Raw genomic sequence first — 20,910 nt, 5'->3', positions numbered from 1 at the left:
TTAGAAAAAAATTTCTACATTTGAAATTCTGCCGATCATACTTTTATCTTAATGTAGAAAACATAAGAACGATTTGTATAAAAACATTGAAAATAAATCTCGTTTTCCACTCTTTAACGTCGTTTACACTCACTTTACTTTTTTATCATCTTTTGTTACAAAAGAGAAAAAATGTTGATGAAAGTTTTGCGATGGCATCATTGTGACCATAGTGCAGTTCAGGAATTCAATTTTAGGCAATTGCAAAAATTAATGCGCACTATTGCAATGTGTAAAGAAACACTTTTAAAAGGATTCTTATGTGTAGACATTTATACTTGAAAGGAGCCAACAAACATTCAGTTGTTACCATCTTCTCATTAAAGTCGGGATATCTTGCGAAATCCATTCGTTTTTTGTGACGCACAGCTGCTGGAAATTAGGCAAAGATGATAAAATAAAAGCACCTTTGTAGGAAGCATTGTTACGATGCACATTAGCAGTTACCTAAAATGAAATTTATTTAAAATCTTAACTCAAATAAAAAATTTTAAAAACATTTTTTGTATGGAAAAAAACTCTAAAATAAAAGAACACAACCTTAACTTGCACACCAGGTGGCACTACTGATTGCAATTCTTTTTCCAATCTCTCTGCTAAACCTAAAAAGTCAATTTATATTGAGACAGATCTTGATGACAAAACAACAGACCTCTTCTCTTTAAACAACTTGCTTCAGTTGCAAGCAGGTTTTAGGGACAATTAGCTTAATGTGGGACAAGGTTTCAGGGACAAATAGCTTTAGATTTAATTCTTTTTACAAACATAATCTTAATGTTTCTCAAAAAAATTATTAGATTTTAATACACAAATATAAGTTTAACACATAAAAAATTATAGATTTCATTATATAAACAATATTTATCATAGCAAAGAAAGATTTATTAACGATTTAAAAAAAAACCCATTTGTCAGAGTTACAAAAAAATATTTCACTTAAATAATAATTAATCGGTCAAAACTAATTCACACTGAACTTGGTCACAATTAGAGAGCCCATATACTCAGAGAGCGAACATATGGAAAACGGCGACCATGTTTTTGCCAAACTAGCGTACGATCACACGTATGTCCGCTCTCTGAGTATATAGGCTCTCTAGTCACAGTTATGAAGTTATAAGTCAGATTAACGAAAAAAAAAAAAAGCTCACTGATATTTTAGAATTACGAATCAGCGAAAAATGTTAAAATTACGAAAGAAAAAAATATGTTGGTTAGGGTAAGGGTTAACAACGTTAAAAAGGGTTAGGGTAAACTGACCTATATCTGGCCGCGTCCTAATTCTAGCCGACTTTCAGAAGCTCAAAATGCTTTAATGTAATAGTTTATTGGTCTGTTATGAAATAATATATGATATTTTAAGTTTTGAATGTGCAGTTAAGAAAATATATAGATATGCTGATGCTTTGAAAACATGCTGGAAATATTTGATTAATTTCTTGCGTCCGTAAACTCGATGTTTGATATTTTCAAAGTTTTGATAATTACATTCAAACATTATTGCGTTTGTAAATCGCTTGAATTGAAAGTAATATTAAAATGTAATGTTATTAAAACTGTATATGTAATTTTGCTAGTTTTGAATAATGTGTATAAATTCTATTTATATGTGAATTTCTATATATAAAATTGTAATATATTTTCTACCGAATGTCCTATATCTGGCCAAAGATTATTCCTAATTCTGGCCATAAATAAGTTTATGTTTACGATTCTTTTAAACTATAAAACATCTACAGCTTTCAAAATGACACACTTTTTTATAGATAAGTGTGTATGTTTGTTTGTGTAATTTTGAAAACTATGTTATTTAATGTGTATTAATGATCATGAATATAGTTATGCAATTATCATGTGTTATATGTACATGTGTCAGTTTGTATAGACATAAATGTATATATACTGTATTGTATTATGTATATAGCCTATGTAATGTTTAAAAATAATCCAAACTTAACTTTGTATTCTTTATAAACATAGTATTATTTATAACTATAAATTTTATTTTAAGTAGATTAATAACATAATTTTATAACATTACATTACAAATACCATTTTATAAATAAAGTTCTATATATAGGCCTTGATACATGACCATGGTCTTGATTAAATGCTTTTTTGCATAATAATATTTTAATTTTGTTGTATAGTAATGAATGTTATGGATATGCATCTACATATATTATGGCTATGTGCACTTATATGCAAGAACATTTGTTAAATATTAATAACTGTCATATAGTTTAATATTTATGTTTTTTATAGAACTCTGAAATTTCTTATTAGAATGGAAAAAGTTAAGAAAGTTAAAATAAGAAAAAATTTACAAGATTCTAAAAAAAATGAAGAACTGTATAGAAGTAAACGTGGAAATATGATATCAGCTATTGAAGCTGTAAAAATATGATATCAGCTATTGAAGCTGTAAAAAATGGATTTTCACAGCGTGCAGCATGTAAGGCTTTTGGTGTTCCAAGATGTTCTCTGCAGGTTAGACTTTCTGGAAAAACAGAATTGGGAGCCAAGCCTGGTAATCCCACCCTTCTAGATGATGAAGAAGAAAATAAAATAGTTGATTTTGCATGCAATTGTGCAGCATTAGGAATAGAATTTGGTTGATCTCAGTTTCTAAAATATGCTGAAAACTTTGCTGCAAAGCATAATAAATCATTCAAAAATGGAACACCTTCTGAAAAATGGTGGCATGGGATGTGCAAAAAATACAAACAGATAACTTTAGGTCAACCAGAAGTTACAGCTGCTGCTAGACATCAGTGTATGAATGCTTGTAAAGTTTCAACATACTTTTCTATTCTTAAAAATGTATTAATGGAAAATAATTTAATTAGTAAACCACAGAATATATGGAATATGGATGAGACTGGAATCCAGTTTGATTATCGCCCTGGGAAAATAATTGCTAAAAAAGGAGTAAAGTACCTACATAGTCGTACATCAGGTAATCGGGAAACAATCACTGTTATAGCTTGTGTCAATGCAATTGGTAACTCTCTTCCATCACATTTTATAGTAAAAGGAAAAACAAATAGGTTACTCAAGAGCTTTCAAATTGAAAATGCACCAGAAGGAAGCACATGGAGTGTTTCTGATAGTGGATGGACTAAGCAGGGAATTGCATTTCTATGGTTTACCAAATCATTTCTTCCAAAAATTGGTTCTGACAGACCTCAGTTACTTATTTTAGACGGCCATGACTCACACAACTTTGTAGAGTTATTAGATGTAGCTGTGGCAAACAAAATACATATTTTTGAAATGCCAGCTCACACTTCTTACTGGCTTCAGCCTTGTGATCAATCAGTATTAGGCCCACTCAAAAAAGCTTACAGAAAAGCATGTGAAAATTTGATTAGTAATTTTCCTGGGACACTAGTTTTAAGGGTAAGTTTTTGTGGATTGATAAGCAGGCTTGGAACTAATCTGTTACCCCAAATAATATTACATCTGGTTTTCGAGCTTGTGGAATTTATCCATATAATCCAAATATAATTCCACCTGAAGCTTACATGCCTAATTCTTTATACGTAGAACCCAGTTATCAAAATAATGAGAATCTGTTGAGAATTTTAGGCGATCTACCTCAAGTATCTAATGAACATTGTGAAACAGCAGAATACAATATTGATCAATTGAATCAGTCGATTGAAGCAGATGTTGACTTTTCTATTTCAACATCTTTAGCAACAAAGCATTCTTTAATATTAAATTTTGACCATACATACGCTGTTCCTAATCCATCCCCAATAAAAAATATAGTTACAGATAATATTAAAACTCAGAATGTTGCCATGAACGAAATAGAAATAACAGCTTCAAGTGTTTATCAAAAACTTCCATTTAAAAATCAATCCTTTCCAGTAGATCCAGATTCTGATGTTTTAACATATCCCACTCAAATCATTAAAAAAATGAAAACTGCATTGAAACCAAAGTATTTTTTGCTCACATCTCAAGAAGCACTGGATAACAAGCATGAAGTTCAAAAAAAAAATAATCAAAGAAAAAAAAAGAGAAGAAAATGTTATGTTAAAGAGAAAAAAGCAGGAGAAAAAAAACATAAAACTTCCAAACTGTAGGAAAAAAAATAAAAAATTAACAATGTATTATTCTTTTGTTTTTATTTTGCTGTTTTTATTTTAACTAGAATATTGGTGTTCCAGTTTCTTGCTTATGTAATGTTTCTTCTTTCAATTGAATTTTTTTCTGTTTAAAAACATGTAATTCAGAAAAGAAATTATGCCTAAATCTAGCCGATGGCCAGAATTAGGTAAGAAGCAGCCAGAATTAAGTCTCAGCGGCCAGAATTAAGTCTTTTAGCTAGCATCTGAAAAACTGATGCATAAACACATATCAAGTTTGATTTTGTTAAAAATTTTTCTGAATTATACCCATCCCTAAATATTCCTATTTATTTGTAAACTTATTTATTCATGTAACACTAAAGGAATTTTTACTTTTAAACAATAAGAACGATGTGGCCAGATATAGGTCAGTTTACCCTAACAACGTTAAAAAGGTTTAACAACGTTAAAAAGGGTTAACAACGGCAAAAAAAAGGTCAGCAAAAACTTTTTTTTTTGTGTAAATTTCAGAATTGGAACGCTTCTATAAAAAAAAAAAATCCTTATATTTCAAAACATATCTATAAGAAAAAGTATTTTTTAGGGCTTCAATAAAATCGAGTAAGTAAAATAATCAGTTGTATTTCTATTAAAAGCATGCTTTGTATTTAAAGTCATGAAGTCAAATTTTATAACAACATACAACAACAGGAAGTTAAAAAATACCTTTAATAAGAGAAGTTCCTCCAGATAGATAGATATTTTTCCAAATACCTCTTCTCTGATCAAGTTCACATGCTTTCACTGCCTTTTCAACACATGCCTGTAAGGAAGGAAAGTCTTTCCCCCACATTGATGGTTGAAACAACCCTTCAACACATTCAAATCGTGAATCACCTACCTCCAGCGCTCTAGAATTATGACTCTAGTGCTATATATATGCTATATAAACAATAAAAGTTTCATAGCTCAGTTAATAAACTTTTATATAATTTAACCTAACTACTTACTTAAAATTATAGGGAAGGTTGAAACGAGAAATGTCCACTAACTGCTTTGATAATTGATCTTTTGGCTTTGATAAAACTTCAGCAACCTAAAAAAGAGGAAAAATTTAAAATAAATTCCATTGGAATTAGTTAAACTGAAACTTAAAGCATCAATATGCTCTTTAATATACTGACCTGCTCTTTAACATACTGAACCACATTATTCTCAATATCAGAGAAGAATCTGAAAATGAAATCAAAATAATTTATTCTTTTGAGCCTAATATTTTTATATTAAAAAATTGAAGGATTAAAATTACCTGTAGCCTTCTCCAGATAAAAGTTTTCCTAAACTACCAGTTATTAGTTGTCCAAGTGATGGCAAACTTGTGACACCTTTATGAATGATGGCTCCTTAAAAAATGATAAATAACTTTTCAAACCATTTTTTTCATATTTATCCATCTACAAGCACAGCATATTAAGCAAGATTTTTTCCCAAAAAACATCATAAAACCAAATATTGACATGTATAAATAAACTGAAGTTTAGTTAATGATTTAGTTTAAAAAATTTGAAAGTGATTTTCAAACTATAACAAGATTTTCATGAAAAAAATAAAAAATTATTTTCTATTGAAGATTAAAAAACCAAACTCCACAAAAAATAAATCAATATAAAAAAATAAACAAATCTACACAATAAATGAGACCCTTCAACAAGTGGTTGATGAGGACTAACCTTCAACAATTGGTAGTACATCTAGATGATCCCCTATATCAACTGCAAAAAAAAAAAGTTTTATCATAACAATAACTTTTGAGAAAATAAAAAAAAGTTTGTTTCACTAAAATAGAAAAATTTAAATACTAAAAAAAAAAGTTTCTACCAATTATGCCAGTTGTAGCTGAATATGAATATAATGATAGAAGGGCTTGTTCTTGCATGCACACTGCCCCAACATCAAGTTGCGAAAATAAAAAATCCGATATATGCTCTTTATCTGCATCAGTTATGTATTTTGGGCAGCTTATTACAATCTAAAAACAAAACTAAAAACATTTAAAGTTTTTCAAAAATGGAAACAGAAAAAATGGAAACAGAAAAAATGGAACAGAAAAAATGGAAACAGAAAAAATGGAACAGAAAAAAGCACTCAGAAATAAAACCTTCTTGAAAATCATGTAAAAAAAGAATCCATACCGTTTTATTTCTTGGATTAATTTGTAGTTGTTGAAAAGCTTTATCAAGAAACAAAGGGATGAATCGCACTTTAATTGCATACTAGTAATAAAGGACATAAATATTATTTGTAAAAGTTACAGATGTTAATTTATATCAGCTCATGTTAATTTGTTATTGGTTAATTTATTTTTGTTTTTGTTTTTATGAGATTAGATAATGTGATGCTAAAAAAAAGAGAAAGAAAAAAAAATAACAAACACCTGGTCAACAGTTAAATCTGGTTTTAAAGGATAAATCATTTTGGAATTCATTCGATTATTAGGAAGGAATGCTTCAAAACCAATTGAACAGTTTTCTGGTCCCAGAACACTACCAGAAAATTGATCATACTTTCCCCTTTAACAAATGTTGACTAAAATTTTATTCAAATAGCAGCAAAAAAGTTTAACAGTAAATACTAAATCTTAATATCAAAAATTGTTTTTTTAAATTTTCCTTATTTTTGGTTTTGTAGAGTATTGAAAAAGAATACTTTTGAACATTTGACAATTATCAAATTTTAATAACACCAAAGAAAATAACATTAAAATTACAAACTTTCTTTACTTAAAATTTTTTAAAGCTACAGCTGTAGGAATACAAATTTCAGGTGAATCTAAAAAAAAAAGAAGTTAAAGAAAACCATGACAACTCTAAAAGATAGAAAAAAAAAAACTTACTATAAAACACTATGTTTGCATTGGTTAAACTTACATGCCTTGTCTAAATTCTTTATTTACTAAATTTTTAAAAAAATACCTAAATGAGTGTTATATATGGTATATTTACTTACATACCAGTATATATATGATAGTATCTAAAGAACTAGTTAAACAAGGATGAAAAAACTTTGAAGAAAAATGCATTATATTAACTTCACCTGCTTGACCTCCCTTAATAACTGATGAGCCAAGATCCAGGATAACAATGTTCTAAAATAAATCTAGAGTAAAGCCTCTAGAGACACCTATCAAATGTTTATCTGTTACACAACTGAAATATCAAATTATAGTTAAACTATTTGAGACTTCAAACCTTTTCTTTTTCTTCTTCATCCATACATTGTGACTGTATTACTTTAAACCAATCATTTGCTTCTGCTTGAGTACTACATCGCATTGACAGAGACTTTCCATTTACCTGAAAATAGGAAAATTGAAATAAATTGGCATACAATCTTAATATCTGCATCACAGAGAATTGTCAGAATTCCGAATTAAACAGTTCCAAACAAGTAAGTCAGAATTACAAATTGCTGAAAACATTAGAATTAAAAAAATAAGATTTCAATGACATTTTGAAAATGAGATGAATCAGTCTTCTAGTTGACTTTGTGAACAATTTAAAGTAAATTTTAGAAAAAGTATAAAAGCAACTTTGCAACTTTCAACATAATATAGTTAGAAAGATAAGTATCAGAAGAAAAAGTTTTTTTTGTGAAAAAAAAACTTTGGTAAGCCATTTCAGAAAAAAAAAAATTTTTAATGAATACTTTTATGAATATTCTGAAAGCAAAATTAATCTAGATTTCAAATAACAAAAAAAACTTTTTACATTAAATTAACTTTATTTGCTCAATACTTAACAAAACATTTCATACTTAACAAATTTTCAACATTAAATAAGTATCCAATAAAAGTTTTTGAGAAACAAGTTAAAAAAAAAATTTTTATGACTTTTTAGCATCAAGTTTAGCCACCATTAGCTTTAATGACTTCTGCAAATTTATTTTGCATTGATTCAACGCTTGTTTGTTATAGTAAGATTAACTTAAATTAAAGCCTTGTGGGTACAATCTTCCGTTCTTTTTTTTTTGAGATATTGTGAATCAGGTTTTGGATCCAGAATAATCCACAGGTGTTCAAGGGGATTGAGATCTAGGCTTTGAGCTGGTCATTCAAGTAACTCAATTCTTTGACATATGCTTGGGGTCACTGCCTTGTTGAAAGATAAAATGTTTTCCTATTAACAGTTTTTAAGTTGAGGCCAGAAGATTTTTATTGAGAATGTTGACAAAAACATAATTTCATCAATTAACTCAAACTTTAATTTAAAAATTTACATGTTTTTTTTTTTATAAGCATAACGCTTATAAGCATTTGGAAAAAAAATAAGCATATGTAAGCATATTCGTGAGCCTCCATAAACTATTTTAAAAATTTGAATTTCATTTACTTAAAAATTTTAAATATATATATTTCTAAATTTATTATTTGTAAAAGAACAAAAGCTTGATAAATTTGTTCTTTTGCTGGACAATTTGAAGGGACAGATGCAGGAGAATTTTAAAGATGCTGTGGTTGCTGCTAAAGGACTTCTATGGTACGGTCTACCAAGTGTCACTGACCTTTGGCAACTAGTTGATGCAGGATATGCTGCCACTCTGAAAAGACTTATTGTGATTGAACATCAAAAATGGCTCGATAGAGATAATCATTTTGATAGATGGTTCAGTAATACACTGCAAAAGAGAGACGAATTTTGATTACACTATGGGGAGGGGAAGCATGGAAAGCTTTAAACACTTCAACGTATGACAAGCAAAGGAAGAAATGTTGGACAATGACTGGGTGTTTAATGACTTCTGATGGCTCAGAAGATTTGCTTGTTAAACCAGAGGGCCTTGATAGTTACAAAGTGCTGCCACCATCCATTACAGATCCTGGCAGTGATCAACCCATAGGAAATCAGGGTGATATTCAACCGGAGGAGGTAGATGATGCTCTAAATGAAAGTGCCAACAAAATTCTTCCAGATGACACCTTTATTGGTCCGGACGAGAAGGAACGCGAAGTTCATATCTTTGATTTCATTGATAGCATTTGTATATAGTATATATGTTTTATTTTTTGTTATTATACTATAATATTAATTCAGCTACATTAAAACCAAAGCAAATACAGAGCATAAGTCAACTTTTTATTTTTCTTATACCCATTAACCTTTAGTAACGCGCACACTTTAAGAAAGTATTGAAATAAGCATATTTTATTAGAAATATGCTTAAGCTTAAGCATACTTTTGAGCCCCTTTTAACTTTTTGCTTAAGCATACCCGAGCCTGTTTCAAAAATTTCATATGCTTATAAAAAAAACAAACATGTATTTCAGAATGTTTAATGTTGAAAATTTGTTAAGTATGAAATGTTTTGTTAAGTATTGAGCAAAGAAAGTTAATTAACGTTAATTTTTTTTTTTTTTTGTTATTTGAAATCTAGATTAATTTTGCTTTCAGAATATTCATAAAAATTTTTTTTTCTGTTATAACTTCAGAAAATTTATTTTTCACAAAAAAACTTTTCAATTATTAATTTAAAAAATCAATTATCTCATTAACTGTATTTGCAACTGATGTCACAAGCAGAGGAACATGAAGATGAAGCCTAAATGAGATGAAAGTTAAAGATGAATTTGAAATTCTATATCATGACTACAAGAATCAAATTGACAACAAAACCAAAACAAGAAGATTGAGCTATTCTTCACCAGCTATTCCAGTACATTACAGCCCAGCAGTTTCCTTTGCTGTGAAAATGTGACTTATCAATGAAGTTTTGCACATAGTAGTAGAATGCATGATGGCATTTTTTTGGCATTCTTACTTAAAAATCCTAGAACTACAAAAAAACTTTTTTTTTAAATATTTTTTTTGTAATTTTGAAATTTTTAACTGACTCATAACTGTGCACAATATTTCAATTTTCAAAAAGATTTAGATACTAAAGACAAAGACAGATTCCAACTTGTCAACATGGTAGTGATAATCAACTAATATAGTAATACAATTGTTAACAATACAAACAATGTGTAAAGGTAAATTTATCTTCAACGTAAAATAGTTGAAGGCAAAATTTCTTTAAGCTGCAAATAAAAAACTACTAAACTACTAAAAAATTCAGTACAAGAAAAAAAATTACATGAGAGTTTATACTGATGATTTTTCCAGCTTCCATTTTAATCTGTAAAAAAACGATTTTAAAAAAAAATTAAAATAATTAACATTTTTAAAAAATGTTTCTATGTATAGAATAAGTCTTAAACCACTTAGTCTTTTCTTTTCAATGAGATAACAAAAAACACACTGCTCCAGTGGTAAAATCTTATTTGAGAACAAGGATGTTTTGACCACAATGTCTTAACCTTTCCAAAGTCCTTATATAAATTTGTTAGTCTAAGACTTATATGCAGTACTGTAAAAAAAAAAAAAAAATTGACCTGAAAGTAATTTCACCTGTATTTGATCATTTGCACTTACAATTTAAAATCTTTGAAATATGAAATATGGGATAAAAAACTTACTTCAGCATCTTTGAGTTCCATACTCCCAAGATGCACATTTGTGTTATGATTCTACAAAAGATGCATCTATTATCATCCTGAGCCATTTACTACAATTATACTTACAGCTAAGAGTTTCTTTTAAACTGTTTTTTTGTATATTCTATTAAAATCTTACTTCATAATAATAGAGAACTCCTGATGAAAACTTGAAAAACCTTTTCTTCCATCCTTTAAAACGTTTTGCCTGCAAAAAAATATAAGCTACTATTTTTCTTTTTAAAATAACTCTTTATATCAGGTTTAAAGCATACACATGAAATGTCAAAACTAAATTTTACTTTGTTTTGATTCACTGGTAGTTTCTCTAGATATCCTTGCATGCTCAACATCTTCTTCTTCTGAAATAACAGGTCCAGATATATTTGTTTTGTAATTTAAATATACATTACTAATTAAGGTAGCCCTTAGTATTCATTCAAATCAGAGACATATAATGAATTTGGCATTCCTCAAGGTGTTCCAATAGAATTATATGTAAAAATTCTTTACTATTGCTTAGTAATAAGGAGTCACCCTAAAGCTTTAAAAGTTTGTTAAATACATATTTAGTTCACTAACAGACCAACATTTTTGATTAACAACTTTACTACATTAATTTCCAGAACAACATAAAGCATGAATTAAAAAAAAAAAAAAACTGTGTGCTTATGTTTAACCATTTTCTTTCTAAAAATATTTAAGACATTTTCTTTGAGTTGACAATGCAAAATTGTTCCAGACCTTAATCACATCAAATGACTTTTTGTTTGGTCTCTTTTAGGGATGTTTGGGAACAACCTTTCACTTTGATGTTTGTCTTTAATAGAATTCAAAACAACATTTTGCAATCTGGGATACCTTCAAGAAATGACTGATAGCTCAACAAACTCTCTGTAATCATCTCCCATCTGCTCAGCTTCTAGCTATGTATGAGAAATTAACAGACGGAACAAGGAGCTATAAATGACACCCAGCTCTTCACTTCAGTAAACTTTTAAAGTGAGATACGATGAGAATTCTGACATCAGACTTTTCTTCCCTTTTGTTCTAACTCTCTGCATTATATTTGATGTTTAATGTGCTTACACTAGGGCAGGACACAATGACAAAGACAAATGTTACATTTTTTAATGACATGTTTGTTCTGTTCAATCCTAATGTACTTTTAGAAGATACTGCGTTCTAGCTCATTTGGCTATAAATCTTTTAAGATCAATCCTCTCTTTCCTTAATAATTTGGGCACAAATTTTTGTTTCTATTAATCATCGACTGCCAGAAGATGATTTTCACTTTTACAGGCTACCTTATGGCCATAAAATGATTTTTTTTTTTATTGGAATGAACAATCACTAGTTGCATAATAATAGGTCAGGATCTCTCTTCAGTAGTGAAAAACTAGATAAGACAAAAAGATGTTTGTTATTAACAATCTATATTGTAAATCATCATAATGTTAGTTGCTACCTTTAAGATGAGCGATTCTTTCTTCATTTTAGTTTCCAAAGTGTACTTACTGCAAATATCTTCTAACAATGTTATCTAGAAAAAAACTTCATTTATCTTTTACAATGTTTTATATGCACACATTTTATTTTTAGTCAGTAAAAAAATACTTTAGATACTTGAAAAATTTTTTTTTTTTTTTTTGTTTACAAAAAAACACAAGAACTTTATTTCATTTTAGCTCTAAACATTTTCTTTAAAATAGATCTAACAATTGGCAAATCCAAATTAATGTTTTAATCTATGAAATTGTGATGTGCCAATTTGAAGCAAAAAAAGTATTTGGTCTTTGGACTTTATGATTTTGTGTTTAACATTAAAAAATCAAAATGTTTTTGGAAACATTAATTTACTCAATGTTTTGTTTTTCATATTCAATATTTCTTTCCGATTCAAACTGCCTGCAATTAATTAATCATTTTTGGTAACTAAAGTTGGGTTTTTTATTCTACTCTTTTGAAGACTTGAGATCATTTAGATTGCTAACTATTTTGTTCCAAATTTTTTTTATCTAAATGATGTTAAGGTGTTCAATTGGATTAAAATCTGTAGATTGAGCTGACCATTCAAAAACTTCAACAATGTTTTCACAACAATTGTTTTACACTTTGTGCAGTGTGCTTAAAGTAATTATCATGCTGAAAAACAAAGTTGGTTTAAATGTTCTACTGAGATTTTGTTTGAGAATTGCACAACTTTTGGGATAATTTAATCACTTAATAATACTTATTTTACTGACCAATGGTTTTTTTAGCACAGTTCTGCCATGGTAATCATTTGTAACAATTTGTAACAATCTGTGTTGATAATTAAACATCAAACTTTGACATTCACTGCATTTTTTAGTGCAGAAATCTTTGGATTTACATTGACTTCTCAAACTACCCATTTTTTACCAGTCAATGACTTTTGAAAGGCAGCATGATCTTGCTGTTTTATCAAAACATTTGATGATTGAATTAATTGTTGACCATGGTATGGAAACAGTTCTAGCAATTTCAAATTCCCTTAAATTACTTTGATGTAACTTTATATTCATGTTTTGTTCTTTAAGTGCAGTTTCTTTTGTTTGGTTGCCATTTTTGAAGATATTTACCTAAAAATAACAATTTTGAGTGCAAATATAATTTACACAATTAAACTTAATTGTCATCATCAAATTGGTATAAAACCAGTAGCGAACATCATGAATTTACAATTAGGAGACCTTTTTTACATCTAATTGGCGAATCATAGTAAAACAAATTAAAACAGCAAATAGGAATAATATTTTCCAACAGTTTATTAATTTGTGGTGCTTTATTTTAAAAATAAGAAAAAAATTCTACAAGTGTCTGAAAACATTTTTACTGACCGTATACCAGCATATTATAACATACAGCCATATTACAAACACACAAACATGAATAAGTTATTTCAAAATTCAAAAGCTGATTTTTTTTTTTCAATAACTGAATACAAATGTTCAGAAAACTTACAGGATTCCATTCTGTCATCATCTTGTGTGCTTCTATACCAATTATATCCTCAGAACTCTTGAAGAGAAGTTATATTAATTACAAGTGATTACAAAATGATAAGTCATTACAAATTAAGTGAACAAAAAATTATTTACACTCTTTTTTCAATATTAAATTAAAAAAAACAAAAAAACAACTAACCTTTTGAGTTAATTTTTTCTTAATTAGTGTAATAAAATCTTCCTTTGAATCATTTGCATTAAAAGGAATGTTGCTATGTTTCAAGACACCCTACAAATGGCAAATAATAAAATGACTTGCAAATGGGTCTTACAACAAGATAATGATACAAACCAGATCTATTAAGGATTATTTTAAATCACAAAAAAATTGGAGTTCTTGAGTGGCCCTCACAGAGCCCAGATCTCAATTCTATTGAGCATCTTTGAGAGTACATCGACCAACAATTATTTGGTAAAAAACCAACCAACAAAGTTCATTTATTTGCTTTGAATAAAGAATTTGGTTGTTATAACTTTTCCTCAGGATGTTCTTATTATTTTACGGGTAGAAACTCATAAGAAAAAAGTTTGACTTTTAATAAAATCAAACTTACTGCTCTAAAAACATAACAATTGAAAATTGTATAAAATATCCTCTAATTTATCCTCTAGCAGGACAATCATTCAAAATATCCTCCTTTAGCACCAATTATTGCTTTCAGGTGAGCCCTGAACCTTGAGCAAATGTAAAGCTTCTTGGCCACTGCTTCTTGATAGCAACTCCCAAAGATTTTAAACTTGGATGAGAGATGGCATAAACCTTGAAATCAATCCCCCCATCCCCTTCCTCCATGGCTTAGTTTAAGGGATTCAGGTCAGGGGTACTTGGAAGCCAATTTTCCTTTGACCAGAACCCAGGCACATTAGTTGACAGCCATTTTTGAACTTTTAAAACATAATTTTTCAATACATAAACTAATAAACTATAGCTACTGTAGGATGTTTTGTTGAACATGCTTTTCAGGACATCTTTAGCCTTTTTAGGGCTTATAAAACAATTATTGTTAAGAACAGAATCATAGCTGAACAGCTCTTGTCAGAAAATAAGTTCTTTTTGCATTTTTCTATTTTTGAGAATGTTGTGTAACCTTTTTGATCTTTGCAGTCTTGAAGTTTTTATTGATTTTATGAGGTGACACCTTTTTCTTGTGCTTAACTTTACTTTAAGGTCATTCTTAATGATTTTCCTGATGGCACCCTCACTACAGCAAATCGAACCTACAGCTTCCCTGACCAAAAAAAAACCAATCCCATAAGAACAATTTTTCCTAATTGTTCTTATGGGATTGCATTTTATTCTTGATTTTTTTAATCAAACCAGGAGTTCTAGCACTTCATGAGCATCCTTGCTTTTGAGGCTTACATTTTTTATCTGACTCATTTTCAGTCTGTAATCAGATGCCAAACTGCAATTTAAAACATTTGCAATATCTGCTGACTTCATTCCAGTAGAAATCAGTTATTTGATAGTTTTTTTATAGATCATTTTTGACATATTTAGAAAAATTTTACAAAAACTTTTAAAAACAAAAAATAGAGAGCAAAATAGAGTTTTCAAATCCAGTACTCTTTAATATTTGTAAGCTTACTTCTAAGATTCATCACAAGCATTTTAAACAAAATTTCTTATGAGTTTCTAAACTTTTGTATAAGAGCCTTTTCAAAAAAAAGAAAAATTTTTGTTAACTATTGATAGTCTATAATTTTTGTTGTTTGTACTATGAATTGAATTAATATAAAGAACATTTAGTCAAATTTTAACTGCTTTTAAAAAGTTTGTGAAAAATTATGTGAAAAGTTAAAACTGAAAAAAATTTGGTGTTTCTAAACTTTTGCATACTAATGTATGCAACTAATGTCCAACCAGTACATACAAACAATTTTTTTTTCTAAAACCATGTTGTCATAGTGCTGTCCCATTTCTATAAACCATATGAATATTTTTGCTCTAGTCAAATGATAAAAATATTGAATGGACAGTCTCTTTAAGTAATTGCAAGTATTGTCAAGGTTTCGCCTTTTTTAAAAAATCTGTTTTTAAAACTTTTAACAAAAGAAATAAACTACTAAACTCCTTCAAAACTCTGTCCAAGCTTAGTATTTATAATGACATTATAAATACTAAGCTTGGATCTCTGTCCAAGTTAAGTATTTATAATGACATTATTTTACATTACTTTTAATCCAAATTGTAAAATATAATATAAATGTCATGAATAATATAAAATATAACTACAAACAAAAAAAAAGGTTTAAAACAAAAAAAAAATATAATAAAAACAGTAATCTTTAGTTAAGTATTTGATTTGTATTTAAATTTAATGTAAAAAGAAATGGAAATAAGCAAAAGAAGTTTTACAATCAGAAAACTCTAAATCAAAGCTAAACTGCAAATGAAAAGACAAATAAAAACTATTTTTAAATCAATTCAAACCATAAGCTGCTCTGCTGACATTTCTTCAAGTTCATAACAAAGCAAACTTTCTCTTGTTATATTAGTAACACTAGGTAAAGATTGTTTCTTTTCTGAGATTGTATCACCAAATGCCTCATTTAAATTTATTTTTAAATCATCATCTTGCTCACTCACAGAGCTTGTTGTCAACAACATACTGAGAAAATCTTGATTGCTAAGCTGTTCTTTAAGGGATTCCCTTTGCTATTAAAAAAATCAGAGTTACAACAACAGAGTTACAACTAATGGAGTTACAACAATATCATGATAATTATGACATGATTATCATTATAATTATCATGATATTTAAAATATAATAAAAGGGTACCTCTATACAAGTTAATAACCTGGCCCATATGAGTTCTTTTTTATTCACTAACTCACCAATTCTAAAAATATATAAAATGGCACTCATAAACACACAATGTAAAAATATTGCATTCAGAATAAACACACAATCCTAAGTTGGGCATAAACATGTCATTAATTATTTTTCCAAACAGAATGTTCTGCATACTCTTATTAGAAGTGTGCATAACTTAAAAGGAAACATATGATCAAAATCAGCCATAATAAAAAAATCAAATTATATCATGGGAAAAAAATCTATACTCATCAGCACTTAAAGAATCAGCTTTCAACAGTGTATCAATATGTTGGAATTCATTTTCAAATACACGTTTTGATTTCTCAAGATCATCAGCATTCATGTTTGCTAAACGTGCTTTAAACTCTTCTTGTGTACAAGTAAGAATGTATGTATCCCGAGAAGTGAAAACATTGCAACTCTTCTTAACTGTAAATTGATTTAATTATAATTTTTTTTTTTCCGCCATTAATTTAAAAAATTTTACCATCATCTCATTATTAAGATTTTTTGCATTAATCTTTTTTTTTAAATCTCGAAAATCACTCTTATGTGAAATGCTGTGCAAGTTTTTATATGCCTGAAAAAATGTCATACTTAATTTAATGTAGATATTATAATATATGAACATTAAACATGCTATATATACATATATGCATACAAACTTTAAACTATACATTAAAAAATGATAAAAAAAAGTTAACAAATTTACTGTATTTATCTTTGCTCTTGATATTATTCAGGTCACTTGATAGATCAATCATTAGTCCTTGAATTTCCTTAGGGGAAAAAAAAAACTTTAATGAACTAAAAACATGAGGTTGTATTATATTATACTATATACTATTTACATGGATTTTGATTTTTTTTTAGAAATTATAACAAATTGATTAGTAAATTTAAATGGGAAAAAATAAAGTAACAAAATCAGCCAAAAAAAAAAAAAAAGGAATATTCTATTTAGTTAATGTTAGTAAGAATCTCCATAACATCATCTTCTCCGCAACATCAACAGATAAAGGCAAAAGAATACTTAAAAATAGCTCAGCATAAAACCTATCAATATCAATTATCCAAAAAATATAAACCTTTTTGTACTATTAAAAAAAGAACTTTTCAAAATAATGATTTTATATTAAGTTTTTTTGGTAATACTTAACAAAATCTATAGATACAATTAACAGCACTTCACTCAATTATTTGCATTTTAATAAAAAGAGGTCTAAATTTTTTATTATAGGAGTAAAACCATTAACAATTTAATAATTCTTTCTATGTAATTATTAGGTACTTGTAGGCTGCCATAAATTAAATGATCTGCCTAAATACATCAATAGATATCATGTATCCGATGGTAGAACAACCCATTCCATTCTTTGTTTGTAATACCTTAATATAAGAACTCTTCATCATGTAGATTACAGGCAATGATTGTTGATGCAGAATGAATTTCAAAGCAGATTTTTATAAATTATTTAAATGAATAAAATTTTTCTTTCAACTGAATATTATACTAGATCAAATTATAGAAAGAGAATTAAGCTGTATTTGAATGATTTTTTCCAAGAGAAAATGTAGTATAATGTATTGTAAATTGTTTTACACAAATTAAATGGACAGGGAAATCTTAAGTACAATCATGGTAATAATGCTGTAACATTATGTTTGAATTAATTTCTTAAACAAATTATTATCTTTATTACTTAAACAGTTCTATTTCTAAGGTGAGGTTTATCAGGGATCAAACTCCAATAAAAAAAAATATTATACCCCATTATTCATGCTATGGCTGGTGACAAAACTTACAGCTAAGGTCAGGGTAAATAAAGAATTGTCCAACCAAATATTGATTTTTTTTACTGCACTCCTTTTTCCTTCACTGCAATTGATAAAGGGAAAAAAGATGTCAGGAAAAAAGTGTTTAAGTTGAGATTTTTCCTCTGTAAGACTAAGAAGGAAATTTTTTTTAAATAAACAGCACATAGAGAAGATGTTAAAGTTGGAACTTAAGAGTATTCATAATTTTTAGGCATAGTCATAATTTTAAATCTTAAATATTCCACATACAATTAAACGTGATGACTACTGTTCTATTTTTAATCAACATTCCAAAAAATCTTCAAGTGTGGTAAGTTCTTTATGATACGTTGAAGTTGTTTATCAATTACTTACTTGATCTCCTTGATAGCAATTTTAACATAAAATTAGTTTTTATTATTAAATTAAGAAAATGACAAAATAACTATTTTACAATGAATTAAGTGTTACAATTAAATGTTAAAACCAACATAACTGCTGTTTGTATTAAAATGAAAAATATAGTTCTGAAAAACTTAACAAAATAAATTCCATTGAAAACTTTTTTGTGGGGAGTTATGGTGAGGGTTGTCATTAATGTTTGAATTTAATAGGGGGGAAAATGCTTTTTTTAATTTGAATACAAAGAGCACCCTAGTATATACATACATACATACATAAATACACACACACATACATACATACATACATACATACATACATACATACATACATACATACATACATACATACATACATACATACATACATACATACATACATACATACATACATACATACATACATACATACATATATACATACATACACATATAAGAATACTGAGTATAAGAGTACTGCCAACTGGGTATACTTGGTACAGCAGGACTAACTTGGGATGAAAACATTTATTTTAAGCAAGTTTGACAACCCTGCCAGTGAATTATATGGGTTTATTGGTATTTATTATTTGGTTTAATAATTTAACTGCTAAATGGCAGGGCTGTGAAATTTGCTAAAACTAAATTAAAATTTTCATCCCAAGTTACCCTTGCTATCCCAAGTATACCAAGTTGCTGGTATATTATATTACATTTAATTCATCTTCATAAGGAATTGGTGAATTTGGTAAATCCATTTCTAAAGGTTTTTTTCAGAAACCATATACCAGTCACCAACATTAGCCAACTAAGTCTAAAAAAATAATCAAAGTTAGACTACTGCTTGTAACTATATATTGATTACTAGCATTTTTTTTACATTTGCATGTCAGCTGCTCTTACTTATTACTAATAATATTGCAGATTTTTAAATCTAAGTTAAATTTTTTTGCAACTTTTTTTTTTTTTTTTTTTTTTTTACAATAGTAATGATTTAAATAAAGCAATTATGCCACTATATTGAAATATTTTATAATTCAACTTTTAATTTAAGGTTTTCCTTAAATCTGAGTGACAGTTAAATTCTTTTGCTTAAATTATATTTAACTATTGTTCTACAATAAGCACAGAGCAATATAAAGGCTGAAATACACGATCAACTTTAACTATCCATTTAAACAAGTCGCTTTTTTCATGTTTTTAAACCATGGACAGTGAATCACCTTTAACAACCCACTTTCAGGTGATTAGTAAATGGTTAGGGAAGGTGGGATAAAAGGGTGGGTGGTACTTTTCCTCCAGATCTGATACACGTGAGAGGTGGGGTGGGGTGGGGTGGGGGGATAAATTCACCAGACGTCGAACCAGATATTATGTAGCTCTGTTTATCCTTCGTCATCTGACGGGTCTGTTTCAATTGTTCCGTTTCCTTACTTCATAATTGTTCCGTTTCCTTACGTCATAATTGTTCCGTTTCCTTACTTCATAATTAACTTCTAAAGATCTTTCAAATTCCTTGGACATGTGGTTTTCATCAGATTGCTTAGAAATGCTACTAGCTTTTTTCCCACTAAGGTAAAAACTCTTTCTGAAACAAGATTATCCTCGCTTCCGTCCAGAGCATCCATTGGGCCTAGCTTCATCAGTCTCCAGCGAGTTCCAACTTTCTAGCAGCATTTGCAGTATGTTATCTGTGGATGGCTGTGAATTTTTCTTAGGATTAAACTCCATTATTGGGTTTTGCTTTTAAAGGACAGTGGAATTCTGTATCCTTAATCAGAATATCTCCTGTAACACCAACACTTATTCAAAAGAAAATGTAGCCTTTCTTCATTAAGCCACTTTTAATTTATGGCATATTCTGAGTACTATAGTCACCTAAAGCATAATTCTCGTAACTTTTACGTGTAAAAATACAAAGCCTATTTGGTGGGTTAGCTATTAATTAACCTTAACCTAAACCCTTTTGACTTTGAATGAAAATTCTGGTTTTTAAGATGGCGTTGACTAACGCCATACTCAATTATCTAATGGTTGAAGAAATTAATTCTCTTATCCTCTGGCACCTTTTCAGGTTTTTGGGCACATGGAGTATTAATTTAAAAAATATGCATTGCGTTTTAAACATTCTCCTGGTTCAGCGTGATTTACGGTTCCATGGATGCTTACAAACTATTCAAATTAAACTAAAAATAAATCTTCTCTGATATCTTGGATAGTAATTTTTTGGCC

At 28.5% G+C, this 20,910-nt stretch overlaps 1 protein-coding gene across 5 annotated transcripts; it reads right to left on the bottom strand.

Annotated features, from left to right (window-relative positions):
• On the bottom strand, nt 1-20,092 carry LOC145195109 (actin, muscle-type-like). Of its 5 annotated transcripts, XM_090070349.1 has the most exons (26): nt 19,902-20,092; nt 19,392-19,492; nt 17,214-17,280; nt 16,747-16,930; nt 16,463-16,523; nt 16,114-16,338; nt 13,819-13,908; nt 13,636-13,692; nt 12,119-12,193; nt 10,953-11,012; nt 10,790-10,858; nt 10,633-10,683; nt 10,251-10,292; nt 7,370-7,474; nt 7,215-7,266; nt 6,902-6,950; nt 6,556-6,691; nt 6,314-6,394; nt 6,000-6,150; nt 5,852-5,893; nt 5,431-5,524; nt 5,306-5,354; nt 5,132-5,217; nt 4,848-5,032; nt 580-641; nt 1-486 (listed from the first exon to the last, which is right to left on the bottom strand). In XM_090070349.1, the coding sequence occupies exons 2-26, from the start codon at nt 19,434-19,436 to the stop codon at nt 346-348; spliced, it is 2,259 nt and encodes a 752-aa protein (XP_089926475.1). In that variant the 5' UTR covers nt 19,437-19,492; nt 19,902-20,092; the 3' UTR covers nt 1-345. The 5 variants fall into 5 exon arrangements, with proteins under 5 accessions (XP_089926475.1, XP_089926474.1, XP_089926476.1 ...); XM_090070348.1 differs by lacking the exon at nt 19,902-20,092 and having other exon boundaries at nt 19,392-19,816; XM_090070350.1 differs by lacking the exons at nt 19,392-19,492; nt 19,902-20,092 and adding an exon at nt 18,569-18,688.
• Nucleotides 20,093-20,910: the final 818 nt, after the last annotated feature.

This window comes from Hydra viridissima, unplaced genomic scaffold, assembly GCF_058129835.1.
Source record: "Hydra viridissima isolate aposymbiotic clone 2 unplaced genomic scaffold, HvirCarnegie_v1 scaffold_13, whole genome shotgun sequence".
Classification (NCBI taxonomy): domain Eukaryota; kingdom Metazoa; phylum Cnidaria; class Hydrozoa; order Anthoathecata; family Hydridae; genus Hydra; species Hydra viridissima.
This window is presented reverse-complemented; position numbering and strand designations above follow the sequence as displayed.